General features: G+C 38.8%; 1 protein-coding gene across 1 annotated transcript; it reads left to right on the top strand.

Moving 5' to 3' along the window:
• Nucleotides 1-2,744: 2,744 nt before the first annotated feature.
• Nucleotides 2,745-7,268, top strand: Snsl (snustorr snarlik). Its single transcript, XM_076787478.1, has 6 exons — nt 2,745-3,472; nt 4,130-4,269; nt 5,054-5,134; nt 6,039-6,166; nt 6,290-6,451; nt 6,532-7,268. The coding sequence occupies exons 2-6, from the start codon at nt 4,212-4,214 to the stop codon at nt 6,751-6,753; spliced, it is 651 nt and encodes a 216-aa protein (XP_076643593.1). The 5' UTR covers nt 2,745-3,472; nt 4,130-4,211; the 3' UTR covers nt 6,754-7,268.
• The last annotated feature ends 11,345 nt before the right edge of the window (nt 7,269-18,613 follow it).

The following is an 18,613-nucleotide window of genomic DNA, read 5'->3' as shown; positions in this document are numbered from 1 at the left end:
TTACGATGGGAAGTTTTATCGCACCCCCCGTACTCACCGGATATTGCTCCCTCTGTCATCTTTTCAGATCTCTGGAGCATTATTTAAGAAATAAAACATTCGCTTCTGTAGAAAATGTAAGGAGGCACCTTGAGTCATATTTTGTTTGACGAACCCTGGATTTCTATAAGAGGTGGATTGAAAATTTGCAGGAAAGATGGCAAACTGTCCTTGATAATGATGGAGATTATATAATAAATTAAGAAATAAAAACCTGAACTTACTCCAAAGTTTGTTTTAGATTTCAAAATAATTGATTACTTATGGGTACCCCTAATATTAAAACTTTAGCTGGTGATGGTTCTGAACAGTATTTGAAGCAGCCTGCAATCGAGCCTGCTGTACATTATAGGCGCAATACTGTACCAGAGACTTAGAAGCTAGTACTTCAGTTTTATAATCTAATTAGACCCACAATCAGAGCTTGCAATTGCGTGGACTGGTAGAAATAATAAAAATTTAGCTGGTGACTGTTCTGAACACAATTTGAAGCAGCCTGCAATCGAGCCTGCTGTACATTATAGGCGCAATACTGTACCAGAGGCTTAGAAGCTAGTAATTCAGTTTTATAATCTAATTAGACCCATAATCAGAGCTTGCAATTGCTTGGACTGGTAGAAATAATAAAAATTTAGCTGGTGACTGTTCTGAACAGAATTTGAAGCAGCCTGCAATCGAGCCTGCTGTGCATTATAGATGCAATACTGTACCAGAGGCTTAGAAGCTAGTAATTCAGCTTTATAATCTAATTAGACCCATAATCAGAGCTTGCAATTGCTTGGACTGGTAGAAATATTAAAAATTTAGCTGGTGATTGTTCTGAACAGAATTTGGAGCAGCCTGCAATCGAGCCTGCTGTACATTATAGATGCAATACTGTACCAGAGGCTTAGAAGCTAGTAATTCAGTTTTATAATCTAATTAGACCCATAATCAGAGCTTGCAATTGCTTGGACTGGTAGAAATAATAAAAATTTAGCTGGTGACTGTTCTGAACAGAATTTGAAGCAGCCTGCAATCGAGCCTGCTGTGCATTATAGATGCAATACTGTACCAGAGGCTTAGAAGCTAGTAATTCAGCTTTATAATCTAATTAGACCCATAATCACAGCTTGCAATTGCTTGGACTGGTAGAATTATTCAAAATTTAGCTAGTGATTGTTCTGAACAGAATTTGGAGCAGCCTACAATATGAGTTGCTGTGTAAGTATAATCGCTTGCCAGAAGTGTAGAAGCTGTTAATTTAGTTTTGATAAAGTTCGTGGCAAAAGGGTTCCATGAAAAGGCGATATGAATTACATAGTTTCCAACGTGGTTGATCAAACATGGTTAAACGGTTTCGCCGTAGACGAGGAAGGAAACCAAGATTCCTGGTTGCCATTGAAAATGACACTGATCGGCAGCGCGGTTTCACTTTTGTTGCTCGATCGAGCGGACATATAATTTCCGGCCTTTTCCGGGTGGATCTTTGAATGGCCGCTATGAAAGGTGTTCACGTGACTCATTGTCGGACACGGGTTTGCTGTTATCCAATTACGGTGCACGCGGAGTCAAAATTCGGTCGGAGTGGCACGCCGCGACTTCGGTAGAATTTTCTTAAGCGTAGAAACCCTCGAGGATTCTCGTCGGTCAACGATACCTCCTGAATCGCCGTTGATTTCTCAAGAAGATCCAGATTCGTTCCTGACGACAGCCAGAAACCATTCGAGTCGCGTTTAAATTATCCTTTTGGACGGCGTTTCACTCTGAACGTCGACGACATTTCGCTCGATAATTCCTCCTGGCCATTTGTCACTGTCGATTCGAAGATGAATCGCGCGAAGGTTATTAATTAATCGTGACGGGTGAAAAAGTGATTGGACCGTTGCGAGGAATATACAATAATACTGTTCGGCAAACGAATGCCGTTTTTCCCGTTAAAACCGTCCGCCGGCGTCCAGAATTATGACACCTGCTTCTTCAAGGCTGCTCGAACAACTCGCAGTTGGAGTCTCAACGGCGTTTGCAATCGTTATATAAAAATTCAATGCAATTCTGATGCACCAGGAAGCATTGTACATGGTAACAGTAATGCCTGTTTCAGGTTGAGAGGATCCAAGCGATCGAATCGACTAGATCTTCACGCACTCGTTGCATCTGACAATTCGCAGAACGCAAGAATACGCGTGCAATAAAAGTACGAATACACGGGTGCGGATCTTTGTGTAAAATAAAAATCGTTTGGATCAATTGCAAGAAGCACAGGAATTGCAAGTGTTGAAATTTCTTCTTTTCTTTAATGATCTTAATGAACTGAAATTAATACGTTCTTAGACTGCTTTAACTTCATCACTGTTTTAAATTGCGCCAGCTTGTTGTAGCCATGAATGCACAAAGGTCCTCGGTCTAGCGATTAATCTATGATCAATTCGAGCTTTTGGAACATCCTCGATCAGGTGAAGACGCAAAAGAGTTACTGACACACCTCGAGCGATAAAGGTGTATCGTAGTGGGAAGAATACTAGTCACTGGAGTTTAAAAGGATGTGGATACGAGATTAAAGACTCTCATATATCTGATAACAACACAATATATTCTTTATAAAAATACAGTATCTACAGTTGTTCTAGTGGAATGTATTGTTCCTAAACTCTCGGTTTTGGCGCACTGAGAAATGCGAGGGTTAACTCAGTACGCCCTTAACGGAGCAATGCTGCCATATAAGCGGCATGGCACTTTTACTTATTGGGTGCAATGCCGCGTATATGGCGGCAAAAATCATTTTATTATTTTTATCACTCTTATTGTTGTCATATTTACATATTGAACGCGTTAAGCATTGTGCCAGGTCACTTCTGTGAATTTGTTTCCGCTTGGACCTGGAGGAAAGTAAACTTGAAATACTTCCGGACCGTTAAGGGTTAACTTGCCTTGAGAATTAACGGTTTGCAGCGTCTCCAGGACTGATCGAAGGGGACTGTGGAACCCTATCTCACGAGGTGTGTCGCTCCGTTTTCAGCTTTGCACTAACCCGCTTACGGGCAAGCTTGAATTTGGTTAGAAGTGGGGGGAATGGGAAAATCTGGAAGACATTCCTCCAAATTTTCCTGGGTCTCCTTTTCATGGTGCTTTCCCATAAGGGGAGAGTCGTTTATTTGGACATGTGACCACCTGTATGCACACGTGGTTCCAAGAAAGGAGTAAGAGAGCCACCGAGGCAGAAGTCTCCGGTACGTAACAAGGAAAAGGAGAGAGAGTTCATCCCCGATGGTCGTTCGGACTCGGTGACCTCGATCACCGAACCACGTCTCCTTTCACTCGAGAACTTCTTTCCGGAGGTGTCTTTCTCGCACCGGCGGACACACGGTCGCATTCTAGCCTCAGTTCGTCGGAGTTCGCCGGAGTATACCAGCTCGACGCCGCGTTGCCTGCCAGCTTTGGATTTCACTTTCATGTAAGTATAGCGACACATAACGGCCACCTCGAGCCACCCACGTTTCCTACGGTGCAACCGATCGGACAGTCCGGCAGTGAAGTGACCGCGGTCATCACCACAGAACCGATCTCCGATCGAGAACCTGAAGACACGTGATTTCTCCGCGGTCCCGTCGACACCTGTTAGTTCCGTCTGATGAAAATCGACGCTCGAAAGCATCGGTGACGGTCTCCTTGATTAATCGACGACGGTGACACGCCAGGTGTATAAATAAGTTCCCGCGGACATGTTCATTAGACTCGTCTTTATTGGCATGCTTCCTAGAGGGTGATTCTGTATTCTGCATTTTTCTTCCGGGGAAACTGTCATTGAAACGTCCGCGATTATTCCAGAGACGTGGAAGCATAAGCAGTGCTTTGGAAATTGATGAGTCTTTTCTTCGAGTTTAGAGAACTAAATTGTACACTTGATCCGAGATCCAAGCGACCGGTCGCCGGTGAGTTGGCTTCGAGGAGAAACGCCGATCTCCTAACGCGAACGTGACGATCGCGACAGAAAGTTTATCGGCTGCTCGCGATTTCTACTCTCCTCGGCATCCGTTTGGATTTTTGTCGATGGAAATCGGCGCTCTTCCAGCCAGCTCGGGAAATCCACGATTAACCATTCGAATCGTAGAAAATCCACCGTTGTGCGGAATGACGCAACGCCTCCAGACCTGAATAAGGATCAAGCGTGCACGAGAAGACGTCCCAGAAAAATGTCGAGCACGAAGGACGTCCTAGTAACGCTGTGCGTTCTGCTGCTGCTTTACGACCGTAAGTATATAAATATTACCGTCCTTCGCCTACTTCACGCGAAATCCCTCCGTGATGCAACGCTCCTTGATCATAGTCGAATTGCAAAAAAAAATTTACTTTGCCGCGTGTTATGCAAATTCCCGCCTCTCAGACTAGCTTGCAAGCGGCCATCTCGACTGAATCTACAGAGATCTCGCAAAGAATTTCATTATTGCCTGCTCACTTTCCAAGTCTATTAACACAATGAGAAATAGAAAAGGCATGACATAGCGTACCTTAATTTCGAAAAATTCTTTCGATTTTTGTTAACGTTAACTCTCATTATTATTATTAGGGAAATTTGTTCTGGATGGAAAAGTGAACCATCAATCGGATGCTTTGGCACATCAAAAAACTAATTTGGCCGATGAGTATTTTCAGAGTTGTTCTATCCCTTTCAATTTCCAACAGTAAACACTTATCCACTGTCGATCAGCAGTTAACTCTGTAAAAGAATTCATTTAGTACGTGTAGACAACACAAACGACAAATCCTAAAAATCCAGTACCAAAAAAATTTGGTTTCTTCTTTCAAAATCCTGGTCAAATAGAAATGTACATTTGACAATTGACCAAGTCGCCAAATCTTGAATTTTGACCAATTACGTTGCACGCAACGCGCGATGTTTCTCGACAGAGAAGACGATTCGTTGAATCAGAAATCATCGAAATCGAAAGTGGAGTTCGGGCCTAATCGGTTTCGACCGGGCCAGGTATTTTACGAGCGAAAACAGTTATTTAAAGAAACTTCGAAATCGTTTCAGACACCTCGTGCCTGATCATCCCCGAAGAGCTGCCCACCATCCTCTCGCTGATCTACTCGAATATTCCGCCGATTAAGAAAGGTAACGGCGATTGCGTCACGTCCACGTGTCATAGTTTTCACGAACACCGTTTCCTCGCGGAGTCGGTACCCCGCCTCGGCTAATCAGGAGGTTCTCGTGCCAAGCCAACACGCGAACCACTTTCACTGCTGACGCGCGCGTTTAATTCCGTTGCTCGTTTAACTCCGTCCTATACTCTGCTCGATGGACACGATAACGCCGATAATTTTGTTAACCGATAACACAGGACGCGTGCTCTTTTCCTATGGCTGTAGAAAGTGATTCGCGAATCAGCTACAGAATCCGTGAACGCTGTAAGCATATTGAACATTACTTATACTTATTTTTAAAGCATAATGAAAAAAAAGATATTGAATTTTTTTCATTAAAATCAGTTAATATATATGATATTTAATTCACCATGCTTTAAAAATAAGTACAATTAACAGAGGCACAGTAATCGGTACCCCCACAGTAATTAGATCCCTAAGCAGTTGTCACTAATTGCTAATCCAGCGAGCACACTTTGATCTTAACGTTAATCCAATGGTGCCCTTTATTTAGTTTACATAGTTATGTATACAGGGTGTTTCACCTAACTCGAGCATCTATAATATCTCGCTTGTTTTTTATGATAGAAAAAAATTTCAGACGAAAACGTTAGTTGGTTCAGTGGAGCAAATATTATGATAGGCAAAAAAGTTTGTTCAAGGTTATATTTTTTGAGATTTCAAGGTCATCGTAAGGTCATCGTTTCTATCATAAAGAACAAGCGAGATATTTTAGATATTCGAGTTAGGTGAAACACCCTGTATAAAGTAGATAAAGTAGACATCACGTCTGCAACGTTGCTACTTCTTTCCATTTTCATTCCAAGTTCAAAACACAGCGCTTTGATTCTTTTTAATCGAGTTCTGTTTCGCAGGCACCGACTCGAGAGTGGGCGTGGGCTTTCGTCTCGGTGAGCACGCAGATTTTCAGATATTGCTCGAGCTAGGCCCGCAAACCGAAACCGAACCGATCGGAAATGCCGATTCGAAGAGGCGTCGAAACGTGAGTAATCGCTACGCTTCGAAGACAGCGTCGTCGGTTTATCCAATTTTTCGTGTCTGGAACAGAACAGAGAATATGTGTTCAAAGTCCTGCGATATTAATAAATGAGTTTTTGTTAATCAGGCGATGTTTAACGCGGCCATGAGAGGCGAGCTAGGACCACTGGCGCAGGCGGTCGCGAAGTATCAAACGGAACGGAAGTTGCAGAGGGAATTGGAGAAGTTGAGGAAGACTGAAGAGGAAGCGAAGCAAGGAGAGACGACCGCGAAGACTCAAGGGAAAAAGGTAGGATCCATCGATCTTCGAAGGAGAGCTACGACGCGTGCGGCCGAATTTCGGTTTTCTACTTTAGTGCTTTCGTTTAGACCGAGGCCAGCGAATGGCTGTCCAAGTGGAGCAAAGGGATGGTGAAGTCCTCCGAGGACGAGGCCTCGATAGAAGACATCTCCAACGAGAAGAGTCCTTCCGGTTTTGCGAAAAAGCACACCGTGCAGAGGATAGGCCGACCTCCTTTGTCCAATGGCGGAACGGGTTCGATCTCGGACTTGAAAACGTTGTACAAGGAACAAACTGACCAGAAAAATTAGTTATTCCATTGTACGTGTAGGAGAGAGTAGCCTAATGTATCGTACTAATTGACCATGATTTGTAAATTGAACCCAACATAGGTGCCGGTACAAATTCGGCTACTTTCCCCTAACTGGGGTTTTGGCAATGTCTGTAGATATTTTGTTGTGTAAACATGTAGTTCGTTTGTACAAATATACACGATAGAAACGACGCAAAAGAGGGAGAGCTGCGTACAACAAAGTCGATTAACATTGCTTTCCTGGCAAAGGATCTCGAACGCAGCTGTCATCGACAGGGAAAGCGTGTCATCGTGTCAGGAAAGGCTACCATCTCTTCGACAGATAGACGAAAGCGAATAAAGCTGAAATACTTTTGTACCTATTGTGTCCTCGTAATAAAAATGTCGGGCGAATAATGTTCAAACGTACGTAGATTTGTTTTACATATGTTGGGGCACATAATGTTTAAAAGCTCCTGAAATGACCTGATGTACTGTGCTATATTAAATTAATAAAGATTGTATTTTTCGAAACTCGTGTTTTTTTTTTAGAGAAAGGTGCTTTTTAACGAGAGGAATTGTTGTAGATATTAACCAGTTAAAAATAATTTTATCAATCATTAATTCTCACGGCGATCGAGATCCACCGAATTTAGTATAGGTGGGGGAGTGCTCGTTGCGCTTTGCTGCGCACCTAACGTAAGCTCGGCGAGTGCAGTAAGTCTGTCATTCGAGCTGGGGACTCCGGCCGGAACGGACGGCCTCCAGCGCTAGAAGGTCATTCTTCTTGTTCTTATAGTTGATCAGGAATTCTCCACAGCAACTCTGATCTACCCTTGTCTACTGTTGTTTATCGCTATTTTTCAATAATATTTACTTCATGAAATCATTTATATTTATTAAACATCCATTTCTATCTTATCATATTTCAAATTTCCCGCACTTTTGTCAGACCTCCGTACAGCGCCATTCCACGTAGCGGCAAAACTCTCAAACCGTTAGCCAACTATTATCGACTGTTGATATTTTTCCATCCGCTTTGTGTTTTCAGGTGCGACCGCGAGATGGCACCATCCACGTTCTTTTGTGGCGGTTGTGGATAATATAGATTTCTGTATCGATTAATTTGTTTACATTTAGTCGTTAACATTTATTTTGTTTTTGGTTTCCTACCAACAAAAATTATTGACATAACAAATTGCTAGAGATTAAAATAAATACTGAAAGAGATAACACGTCTTTTATTTGAAGAAATATATTACACTCCTACAATTTGGTGACCCCGACGTGATGCTTTTTAAGAAAGAAGGATGCCGCTTCATCATTCCCCAACAAGAATTGAAGGGAGATCAAATCAAGATCTTATTACGGAGACGGATAAGGATTTGGTAGAAGAAGAATTACCTTCGACAAGTCAAGTCAACAATTTCAGTCGAATCAATGCAACATCAATGATTAAACTTCCACCCTTTTGGAAAGAGAATCCGATATTGTGGTTTACCCAGATTGAAGCAGCCTGCGCAATTAGCAGAATCTCCTCTGACGATACCAAATACCGGTATACTATAGTTAATTTAGATAAGACAGTTCTTCCTTTTGTTTCCGATATTTTAAGCAATCCTCCAATTAAAGATAAATATGAAACTCTTAAAACAAGAATTATTTCCTCGTTCGAAGAATCAAGCGAGTCAAAATTAAGAAGATTAATTAGGGGAAATGAGATGATTAACGAAAAACCGTCAAATTTCTTACAAAAATTAAGAAATTTGGCAGGTGGTTTGTGTAGCGAGAGTGTTCTAAAAACATTGTTTCTGGAACAACTACCAGAAAATGTTGGAGGAATTTTAGCTATTAGTGAAGTACAAGAGCTTTCCAAATTGGCTTATCAAGCTGATAAAATTGTAGAAGTATTAAAACCAAGTAACATTTGTAACATTACTTCAAAAGAAAATTATACTTCTAATCCTTCACAGGAAGAAAACAATCAGACATTAAATTCACAGATTCTGGAGTTACGAAAACAAATAGAAGTTTTAAATATTAATTTTCGAAGAAATATTTACAAAAATAGATCAAGATCTAGATTTTTTAGGAGAGATAGAAGCATTTCAAAGCCAAGATTTCGAAATGAAGAACCCTTATGTTATTATCATAAAAAATTTGGAGAAAATTCCTTTAAATGTAAAAAACCCTGTTCTTGGAGTGGAAAGGATAAAAGAGATCGATCAAATGAAGGGTTAGAGGAAAACTAAGAAAGCTGTCTGGAGTACAGACGATCCATGATAGCTCAAATGTTAATTATCGTCTGACGATTGCCGACAAGACGTCAGGTATGAGATATTTAATTGATACTGGTTCTGATATTTCATTCTTACCAAGGAAAATGTTAAAAGGAAAGTTGACGGAAACAAATCTTATACTTTTTGCTGCAAATGGTTCTGAGATTAAAACATATGGTCAAAAATTAATTACTGTAAATTTGGGATTACGCAGAAATTTTACTTGGGAATTCATTGTAGCTGATGCCGTAATGCCGATTATAGGGTCAGATTTTATAGGCCATTATGATCTATTAGTAGATTTAAATGGCAAAAGGGTTTTAGATAAAGAGACAAAATTACAATCATTTGGAATCTTAAAGCGAGTACATACAATTTCAATTTCAACAATAAATAATTCCTTTAAATATAATAAATTATTAAAAGAATATATTGATATTACTAAACCGGTTAGGAAAGAGATTGTTGAAAAAGATGTTTATCATTATATTGTAACAAAAGGTCAACCGATAGCTGAAAAAGCTAGACGTTTGACACCTGAAAAATTAAAAATTGCCGAAGCAGAATTCGAAGAAATAATTCGGAAATGAGTGTGTAGGCCATCATCCAGTCAATGGGCAAGTCCTTTACACATGGTTCCGAAGAAAAATGGGGAATGGCGACCGTGTGGAGATTATCGAAGATTAAATTCAATAACAATTCCGGATCGCTATCCTATACCTCATATACAAGATTTTTCTTTTAAATTAGCAGGTGCAACAATTTCTTCAACGTTAGATCTTATTAAAGCCTATAATCAGATACTCATGGCACCCGAAGACATTCCCAAAACAGCAGTTATCACACCATTTGGATTATTTGAATTTTTAGCAATGCCATTTGGATTAAAAAATGCAGCACAAACTTTTTGTCATGGTTATATTGATGATATAATTATTGCGTCAAAAAACGAAGAAGAACATAAACAACATTTAAAGATAGTTTTTGAACGATTACGAACATTCAGATTGTCAATAAATGTGAATAAATCGACCTTTGGTGTTAAAGAAATTAAATATTTAGGATATTTAATTAATACAGAAGGTATGAGACCTACTGAGGAAAAAGTTCAAGCATTGAAAGATTTTCCAATTCCAAAAGATAGGAAGATTTTTAGGAATAGTAAACTTTTATCGTCGTTTTATTCCTATGGCAGCAAAAATTCAAGGTCCTTTACATTCGTTACTTATTGGTGCAAAAAAGAAGGATAAAAGGTTAATTGAATGGACAGAAGAACAAAAAGTTGCTTTTAATAAAACGAAAGAACAATTAATCAATGCTATATTATTGGTACATCCAGTAGCAAACGCACGTTTAGCGCTAACTACAGATGCATCGGATACAGCAATGGGAGCTGTTTTAGAACAATACGTTGGTAAAAGCTGGCAACCATTAGCATTCTATTAAAAAAAATTTACGGAAACTCAACAAAAATACAGTACTTATGATCGAGAGCTTCTGGCGATATATTCTGCAATTAAATTTTTCCGATTTATGGTAGAAGGACGAGATTTGGTTGTGAAAACGGATCATAAACCATTGATTTTTGCATTTAAACAGAAATCAGTTAAAGCTTCTCCTCGACAACTTCGACATTTAGATTTTATAGGTCAATTCACTACTGAATTAAGTTATGTTAAAGCGTTTGTTCGTGACGAAAATGTAATTGCAGATGCCTTCTCAAGAGTTGAAGCAATTGAAATGCCTATTGTGGTAACCACAGAAGAATTAGCGGAAGCACAACAGGCAGATGAAGAATTAAAAAAGATAATTTCAGAAGGAAATTCGGCATTACAATTACAAAAATTGAGAGTAGGTAATACAAATCTTGTATTATATTGCAACATTTTAGAAGATAGTATTCGACCTTATGTTTCGAAAATTCTAAGAACACGAATTTTTAAAATTGTACATAATTTATCACATCCTGGTAGTAGAGCTATGAAAAAGACATTGTCTCAAAGATTTGTCTGGCCGAATATGGCAAAAGATGCTACAGAATGGGTGAGAACTTGTTTACCTTGTCAAAAGAGTAAAATTCATCGTCATCAGAAAAATTTGCCAGAACATATACCAGTACCTAAAGAAAGATTTAATCATATACATATAGATCTTATTGGGCCACTTCCGACTGTTAACGGATATCGTTATTGTTTAACTATGATTGATCGATTTTCACGTTGGCCTGAAGCAATACCAATTAAGGAAATTTCAGCAGATACAATAGCGAATACATTTTTCAATACATGGATTTCAAGATTTAGCACACCGTTGTCTGTAACCACAGATAGAGGAAGTCAATTTGAATCGCAAATTTTCAATGCACTATCAAAGATGGTTGGATTCAAGAAGATAAAAACAACTTCTTACCATCCTGCTTCAAATGGGATTGTAGAAAGATGGCATCGGTCGCTGAAAACAGCGATTTATTGTCATGAAAAAGAAGATTGGACGAAGATTATACCGATTGTTCTATTAGGATTAAGAACAATATATAAAGAAAATTTAGGCTCATCAGCTGTAGAGATGTTATATGACAAACTTTAAGATTACCCGGCGAATTCTTTTTGGAATAAAGAGATTCCGGTTGATCAAAGAATTTTATTACAAGAATTGAGAGAACGCATGAAATTGCTCAAGCCACATCAGACGATACATAATATTTAAAAAAAAGGTATTTATACATAAGAATTTAAATTGTTGTACACATGTGTTTTTGAGAATAGATGTCAAACCACCTTGAACACCACCATACGAGGGTCCATTTGAGGTAATTGCAAGACCATCAGAGAAGGTTTTCACAATTAAAACTAATGGACAGCCGATCAGTGTCAGTACTGAAAGAATGAAACCTGCCTACTTTGAAAATTCAAAACAAGACGAAAATTTAGAAGAAATTGCGGATACTTCTTCATTTTCCAATAAAGGACAACTTAAAACTTATCCTGGACCAAAAGAAAAAAAAAAAAGAAAACAAGATTTGTAGAGTTCACTATTTAGAAAATATTGTCAAAACTCGGAGGGGAGTAATGTGGCGGTTGTAGATAATGTAGATTTCTGTATCGATTAATTTGTTTACATTTAGTCGTTAACATTTATTTTGTTTTTGGTTTCCTACCAACAAAAATTATTGACATAACAAATTGCTAGAGATTAAAATAAATACTGAAAGAGATAACACGTCTTTTATTTGGAGAAATATATTACACTCCTACACTTTAACTGTCGGTAACATTTGTCTACCAGTTTGACCGTTTTGTCGCTACGTGGATTGGCGCTGTACGGAGGCCCAAACAAAGCGCGGGAAATTTGAAATACTGTTAGATAAAATAGATGTTTAATAAATGTAAATGATTTCGTGAAGTAAATATTATTGAAAAATAGCTCCAAATATAGAAGTTAACCAGTAGATGATCCTCGCTAGAATTTATATTTTATCCTATAGCAAATAAAGCAAGAATTATTCTTCCGCTACTTATTCCAAACATTGCAAGACTTAAAAAATTGAACACGTCTTTCAAGAATCGTTAATGACTATTTAATTCGCTGCGAGTATAGATCGAAAATGTTACGTGGAGGTGGGTGAGGGTTCACGTTGTCTTTCTAAATTATACAAGTGGTCTAGTAAATCCTCGAACAATTTAATTTGAAATATTAAAATATAATTCTGGCGCGCGCTTCGCAGAGGGCGACTGTACTACCACAGATAACGTACAGGCAAAGAGCAGAGAGGAATGAGAGTGCTCACGCCCGGGTTTTCGGCGTTCCCGATATAGTGCTGACATCTGCTCAGCCTTAGCATGGCACAGAACCGGTCAGTCTTTCCTGGAACAGAACCGGTCAGTCTTTTAGCATGGCACAGAACCGGTCAGTCTTTCCTGGGACAGAACCGGTCAGTCTTTTAGCATAAAACTGAACGCACATTATTTTTTTAACCAGGATTAGAACGTACAGCTTAATTGTTGTACATGAAATATGTAACTAACATGTAAATCTTGTGTACAAAATCTCTAATTAATATAAATTAAGAATAATATTAATTGTAATGATATGTATTTTATTTTTTTTTCCAAGTTTGTAGTTGCAAACTTTAGTTGTAAAAAATGGAAAATCCGGAAAAATTCGAACAAATACAGATCTCACATCGAAGTTTAAAAGCGACCAAACTGAATATTAATTTAATAATGAGCTATTGTCATCAACACTATCTTAAATTTTTTCATATATATAGCTACTGTTATTATTAATTTAAAAAAATTTCTTTCATGAATAAATATTTTTTCCACCTCAGCACCATAAGATTTTTACTAGATGACTTTAAAAACACATTAGAACTATTTTTAAATAATTTTACTCGAAAACATTCTAGTTTACTCTTTATTTCACCGTTCTACTAATTTTTTATGGGCTGCATTGCAGCTCTGTTTAACACCCCTTTACAACCCAATACCATGGTACCATCCATATTCAAGGAAGAACAATTTTTTGCGACGATCATTGAAAAAATAAAAGTGTTTCCTTCATTTCAGTCCTTTAGTGCGTTGGTGACGTAGCGCCCAGCACACCTACCTGTGTTCTGTGTCACATCTGGAGTTTTATGGTACGCTAACAATCCCTATTGAGTCGCAAGCCAGACCATACAAACGAATGCATCCACAACTTCCAGAGACCTGCCTCCAAAACTAATTAAAGGAAGGCTAGACATGCAGTGTGTACTAAACTCCGCAAAAGAGGTGGATTCCAGTCGCTCGTGTCATAAACCGCATTCGATACTTCATCGACAGGGTGATCTTACATATTTCTATAACAGTTCCTGAACACATTATCATTCGTCTGAAACTGCTTTGTACGACATTACACACGCCACATAATTTTTATTTTCTAATTTTATCAAAGTAGTATATATAACAGAATCATACAAGTGTCTACAATTACTTGAAATCCAAAATACAGAGCGTTTCTTCCTCTGCGACTGTAAAAAAAGGACTTTAAAAGAATGTTTAGATAACAGGTGGGCTGTCCTTCCAAAAGGCACCTGTGACCAGAGTTGGGCATTATTTAGATAAAAAATTATTTAAATAACGATTCGAATAAAAGATACTTTATCTTTATTCGTTATTCAAAGGTTCGAATAAAAAAAGTATCTTTATTCGACGAGTATCAGATAAATAATTTTATTCGACGAGAATTTATCCGACGAATAAAGATAATTTTTTTTATTCGAAGCGGATTTATTCGAACTTCGAATAATTTTTTCATCTTTTATCTATATCTTTTATTCGAAGGCTTCCAATAAATCTTCGAATAACTTTTGCCGAGCGCCGAGCATCAAAGACTCAGCGAAGACAGACGACATACAATGTAAGCGGATGGAGAATCGCGCACGAATGAAAGTTTAAACTTTTAGATTTTTCAACATATCCTCAAAAAATTGTGACGAGCGAATGGAGGGGATTTTCCTGATGAAAATGAGATCAAATTCGAGTGTAATCGAACAAGTTTCACTGATACGTAATGGTACGATAAAAATTACAATCTCATTAAAGACAGTCCAAATGATGTCGTGTTTGCACTCATTTTGATCGGAACAAGCTCTACAACTCATTCGTCTTAACAATATTGTTCTGATTAAAAACATACAAGCATAAATTGCCAGTAATGCTCGATTCCCCATCTGCTTACATTGTAGGCTGTTGGTCGGTCGCTGGTCTTTGAAGTTCCGAGCTCGCAGAGTCGCGAGATATCGGTGTGAAACAACTACCAATCCAATTGCAAAACTTCATTGTTTTTCATGATATTTTTATGGGACTTGCGCCAACTAATTCGTGGCATTCTTCTGATTAAAATGACACTAAACACGGTACAAATTGGACTGTATTTAGCATTTTTATCCGTAGATTTATTCGAAGGCTTCGAATAAATCTTCGGATAACTTTTGCCAGCTCGACGAATAAACGGCGACGACGGCCGACGAGGACCGACGAGCGCCGAACGTCGAAGACCCAGCGACGACAGACGACATACAATGTAAGCGGATGGAGAATCGCCCACGAATGAAAGTTTAAACTCTTAGATTTTTTAACATATCCTCATAAAATTGTGACGAGCGAATGGAGGGGATTTTCCTGATGAAAATGAGGTCAAATTCGAGTGTAATCGAACAAGTTTCACTGATATGTAATGTTACGATAAGAATTACAATCTCATTAAAGACAGTCCAAATGATGTCGTGTTTGGACTCATTTCGATCGGAACAAGCTCTACAACTCGTTCGTCTTAACAATATTGTTCTGATTAAAAACATACAAGCATAAATTGCCAATAATGCACGATTCTCCATCCGCTTACATTGTGTGCCGTTTGGCAGTCGCTGGGTCTTAGACATTCGGCGCTCGTCGGTCCTCGTCGGCCGTCGTCGCCGTTTATTCGTCGAGCTGGCAAAAGTTATAGCACAAATTATCGAAGCCTTCGAATAAATCTACGGATAAAAATGCTAAATACAGTCCAATTTGTACCGTGTTTAGTGTCATTTTAATCAGAAGAATGCCACGAATTAGTTGGCGCAAGTCCCATAAAAATATCATGAAAAACAATGAAGTTTTGCAATTGGATTGGTAGTTGTTTCACACCGATATCTCGCGACTCTGCGAGCTCGGAACTTCAAAGACCAGCGACCGACCAACAGCCTACAATGTAAGCAGATGGGGAATCGAGCATTACTGGCAATTTATGCTTGTATGTTTTTAATCAGAACAATATTGTTAAGACGAATGAGTTGTAGAGCTTGTTCCGATCGAAATGAGTCCAAACACGACATCATTTGGACTGTCTTTAATGAGATTGTATTTTTTATCGTAAAATTAGGTATCAGTGAAACTTGTTCGATTACACTCGAATTTGACCTCATTTTCATCAGGAAAATCCCCTCCATTCGCTCGTCACAATTTCATGAGGATATATTGAAAAATCTAAAAGTTTAAACTTTCATACGTGCGCGATTCTCCATTCGCTTACATTGTATGTCGTCCGTCGTTGCTGGGTCTTTGAAGCTCGGCGCTCGGCAAAAGTTATTCCAAGATTTATTCGAAGCCTTCGAATAAAAGATACAGATAAAAGATGAAAAAATTATTCGAAGTTCGAATAAATCCGCTTCGAATAGAAAAAATTATCTTTATTCGTCGGATAAATTCTCGACGAATAAAATTATTTATCCGATACTCGTCCAATAAAGATGCTTTTTTTTATTCGAACCTTCGAATAACGAATAAAAATTTTTTTATCTTTTATTCGTAATTCGAAATTTTTATTTAGATAAATGTTTTGCCCAACTCTGTGTCCTCGTTACAGCATTCGAACGCGCCTCCGAAAATTATTCGAAGTCGAATAAACCGCCGAATAAAGACAGTTGAGAATGGACATGTGGCGGCCTGGGCATCGAGCAGCAAGGAGCACGCCGACTAACCGCCAACACATATTGTATACGCGGCGGCGATCCTCCTCGTGAAGCTGCAGAGAAACACGCAATGGGACAATGGAAGGAATGCCATCGAACATTCGCTCGCGAGCGTCGGTCAGTAGTAACGTCAGAGCAGCCATTCGTGTCAGTGCCGTGTGTTGTGAGTACGTATTATGGCGATTAGGTTTGAAGTATACATTTTGATTAGTTTTCTTGAAAACAGGCCATTTGTCCGCACAGTACGGCGGTCTCTTTATTTTCCGAGGTATTCGCAAAAACTGTCTATTTTGATGTAAAATTCTGCCTATTTTGAATGACCGAATTTGTTCTTTAGGTGGGGGGGGGGGGGAGGGTTCTTTGGTTAAAATGTACAAGGAGATTTTTATTATCCACCCTATGAAATTATAGAGTCGATGTTCTCCCATTTTGCAATCAAATTCACAGAAGTTATTTATTCATGATCACTATAAGTTGTTTCTATATATGTATTCATTGAGTGATACATGTTATTATTTATTTTCAGTGTTTTCTAATGGGTGAGGTTCGCCAACTGATGCAGTGCTGGTTCACTCTTTACCTCACGGACTGGTTCCTCGGTCACCCCAGGACCTCCTGTTTTGTTTTCAACAGTTAAGAAGAAATTTCGCAGTTATTTTCTCATTATTTCTTTATGAATGTTTTAATTTGAATAGATCTTGTTTTCTTGAATTTGGAATTTATGGGATATGGGTTGTAGGGATTGGTGTTTACTTATGACTTCTGTGAAATATATTCTTTACCTTCCTTGAGTTTTAGCGCCTTATATATATATACACATTAATATATGAAGCAAGGTATGAAGGTATTCTTTACTTTCCTTGAGTTTTAGCGCCTTTTATATATATACATTAATATATGAAGCGAGGTATGTTTTTTCACCTTGCAATCAGATTCACAGAAGTAATTTATTCATGATCGCTATAAGTTGTTTCTATATATGTATTCATTGATTTCATAAACGTTGAATGAAGTCGTCACAAATGCAAGTATTTCAGGTACAGACAATTTCTAATTGCAACGCAAACGATCCCTTCATTTATTCTCAATTTGTCCCTAAAATTTATTTTCCTTACCGCGTGCAGTAGCTTGAAAACTTTACCTTCTGCCGTTGAATACATGTTATTATTTATTTTCAGTGTTTTCTAATGGGTGAGGTTCGCCAACAGATGCAGTGCTGGTTTGCTCTTTACCTCACGGACTGGTTCCTAGGTTACCCCAGGGCTTCATGTTTCGTTTTCAACGGTTAAGAAGTAATTTTGCAGGTATTTTCTCATTATTTCTTTATCAATGTTTTTATTTGAATAGATATTGTTCTCTTGAATTTGGAATTTATGGGATATGGGTCTTAGGGATTGGTATTTCCTTATGACTTCTGTGAAATATATTCTTTACTTTCCTTGAGTTTTAGCGCCTTTTATATATATACATTAATATATGAAGCGAGGTATGTTTTTTCACCTGTGACTTCTTCGTGACTCTCTCCTCGTCGGTAGTCTCTGCCTTATATTATCGAAAATGCTTGTCGGCTGATTGGTGGAAGTCCTTGCGAGGAACTTCCACCAATCCGTGCATTTTGCATAACACGCCCATGTTCCACGCCTCTCGTGCGTGAGAAGGGTGAGCGTGTCGTGCTGTTAAAAATCTAATTTTGGTGATGCAGCGGGGTGTCTTCCGGGCCCCGTGCTAAGTGCGGTACGTGACTGCTGGCTTACGTCAACGGGCCCAGCTTTCCCGGGTGATGGAAACCAGGCACGCGTCGCTGGGACACTCTAGGCTGGAGACCCTTAGACTACCCAAAATTTATGGCGTCCACTTGCGCTATCGAGTTCGTCGCTAGGAACAACAAGGACACATCTGTCCGCTAAGTGGACAAAAACGTTAAAGACGTTTTCTCACAAATAGCGTCTTATGCTGTGCAAACCATAAATCTTTCTTGGTGCTGGTGCGCTGAAGATTTCTCTTCCGGCGCCCCGCTAGCCGCTACATCACGCCCTTACCAGTGCTAACGCTATCTTAACTTAATCCTAATTACCGGATAATCTATACCTATTCTTATTGTAGCTGGC

Source organism: Halictus rubicundus, chromosome 4, assembly GCF_050948215.1.
Source record: "Halictus rubicundus isolate RS-2024b chromosome 4, iyHalRubi1_principal, whole genome shotgun sequence".
NCBI lineage: Eukaryota > Metazoa > Arthropoda > Insecta > Hymenoptera > Halictidae > Halictus > Halictus rubicundus.
This window is presented reverse-complemented; position numbering and strand designations above follow the sequence as displayed.

Coding starts and splice junctions, on each gene's coding strand:
- Snsl (XM_076787478.1), top strand. CDS start 4,212: ATGTCGAGCACGAAGGACGTCCTAGTAACGCTGTGCGTTCTGCTGCTG. Junction 4,270..5,053: donor TCTGCTGCTGCTTTACGACC/GTAAGTATATAA, acceptor AAATCGTTTCAG/ACACCTCGTGCCTGATCATC. Junction 5,135..6,038: donor TATTCCGCCGATTAAGAAAG/GTAACGGCGATT, acceptor TCTGTTTCGCAG/GCACCGACTCGAGAGTGGGC.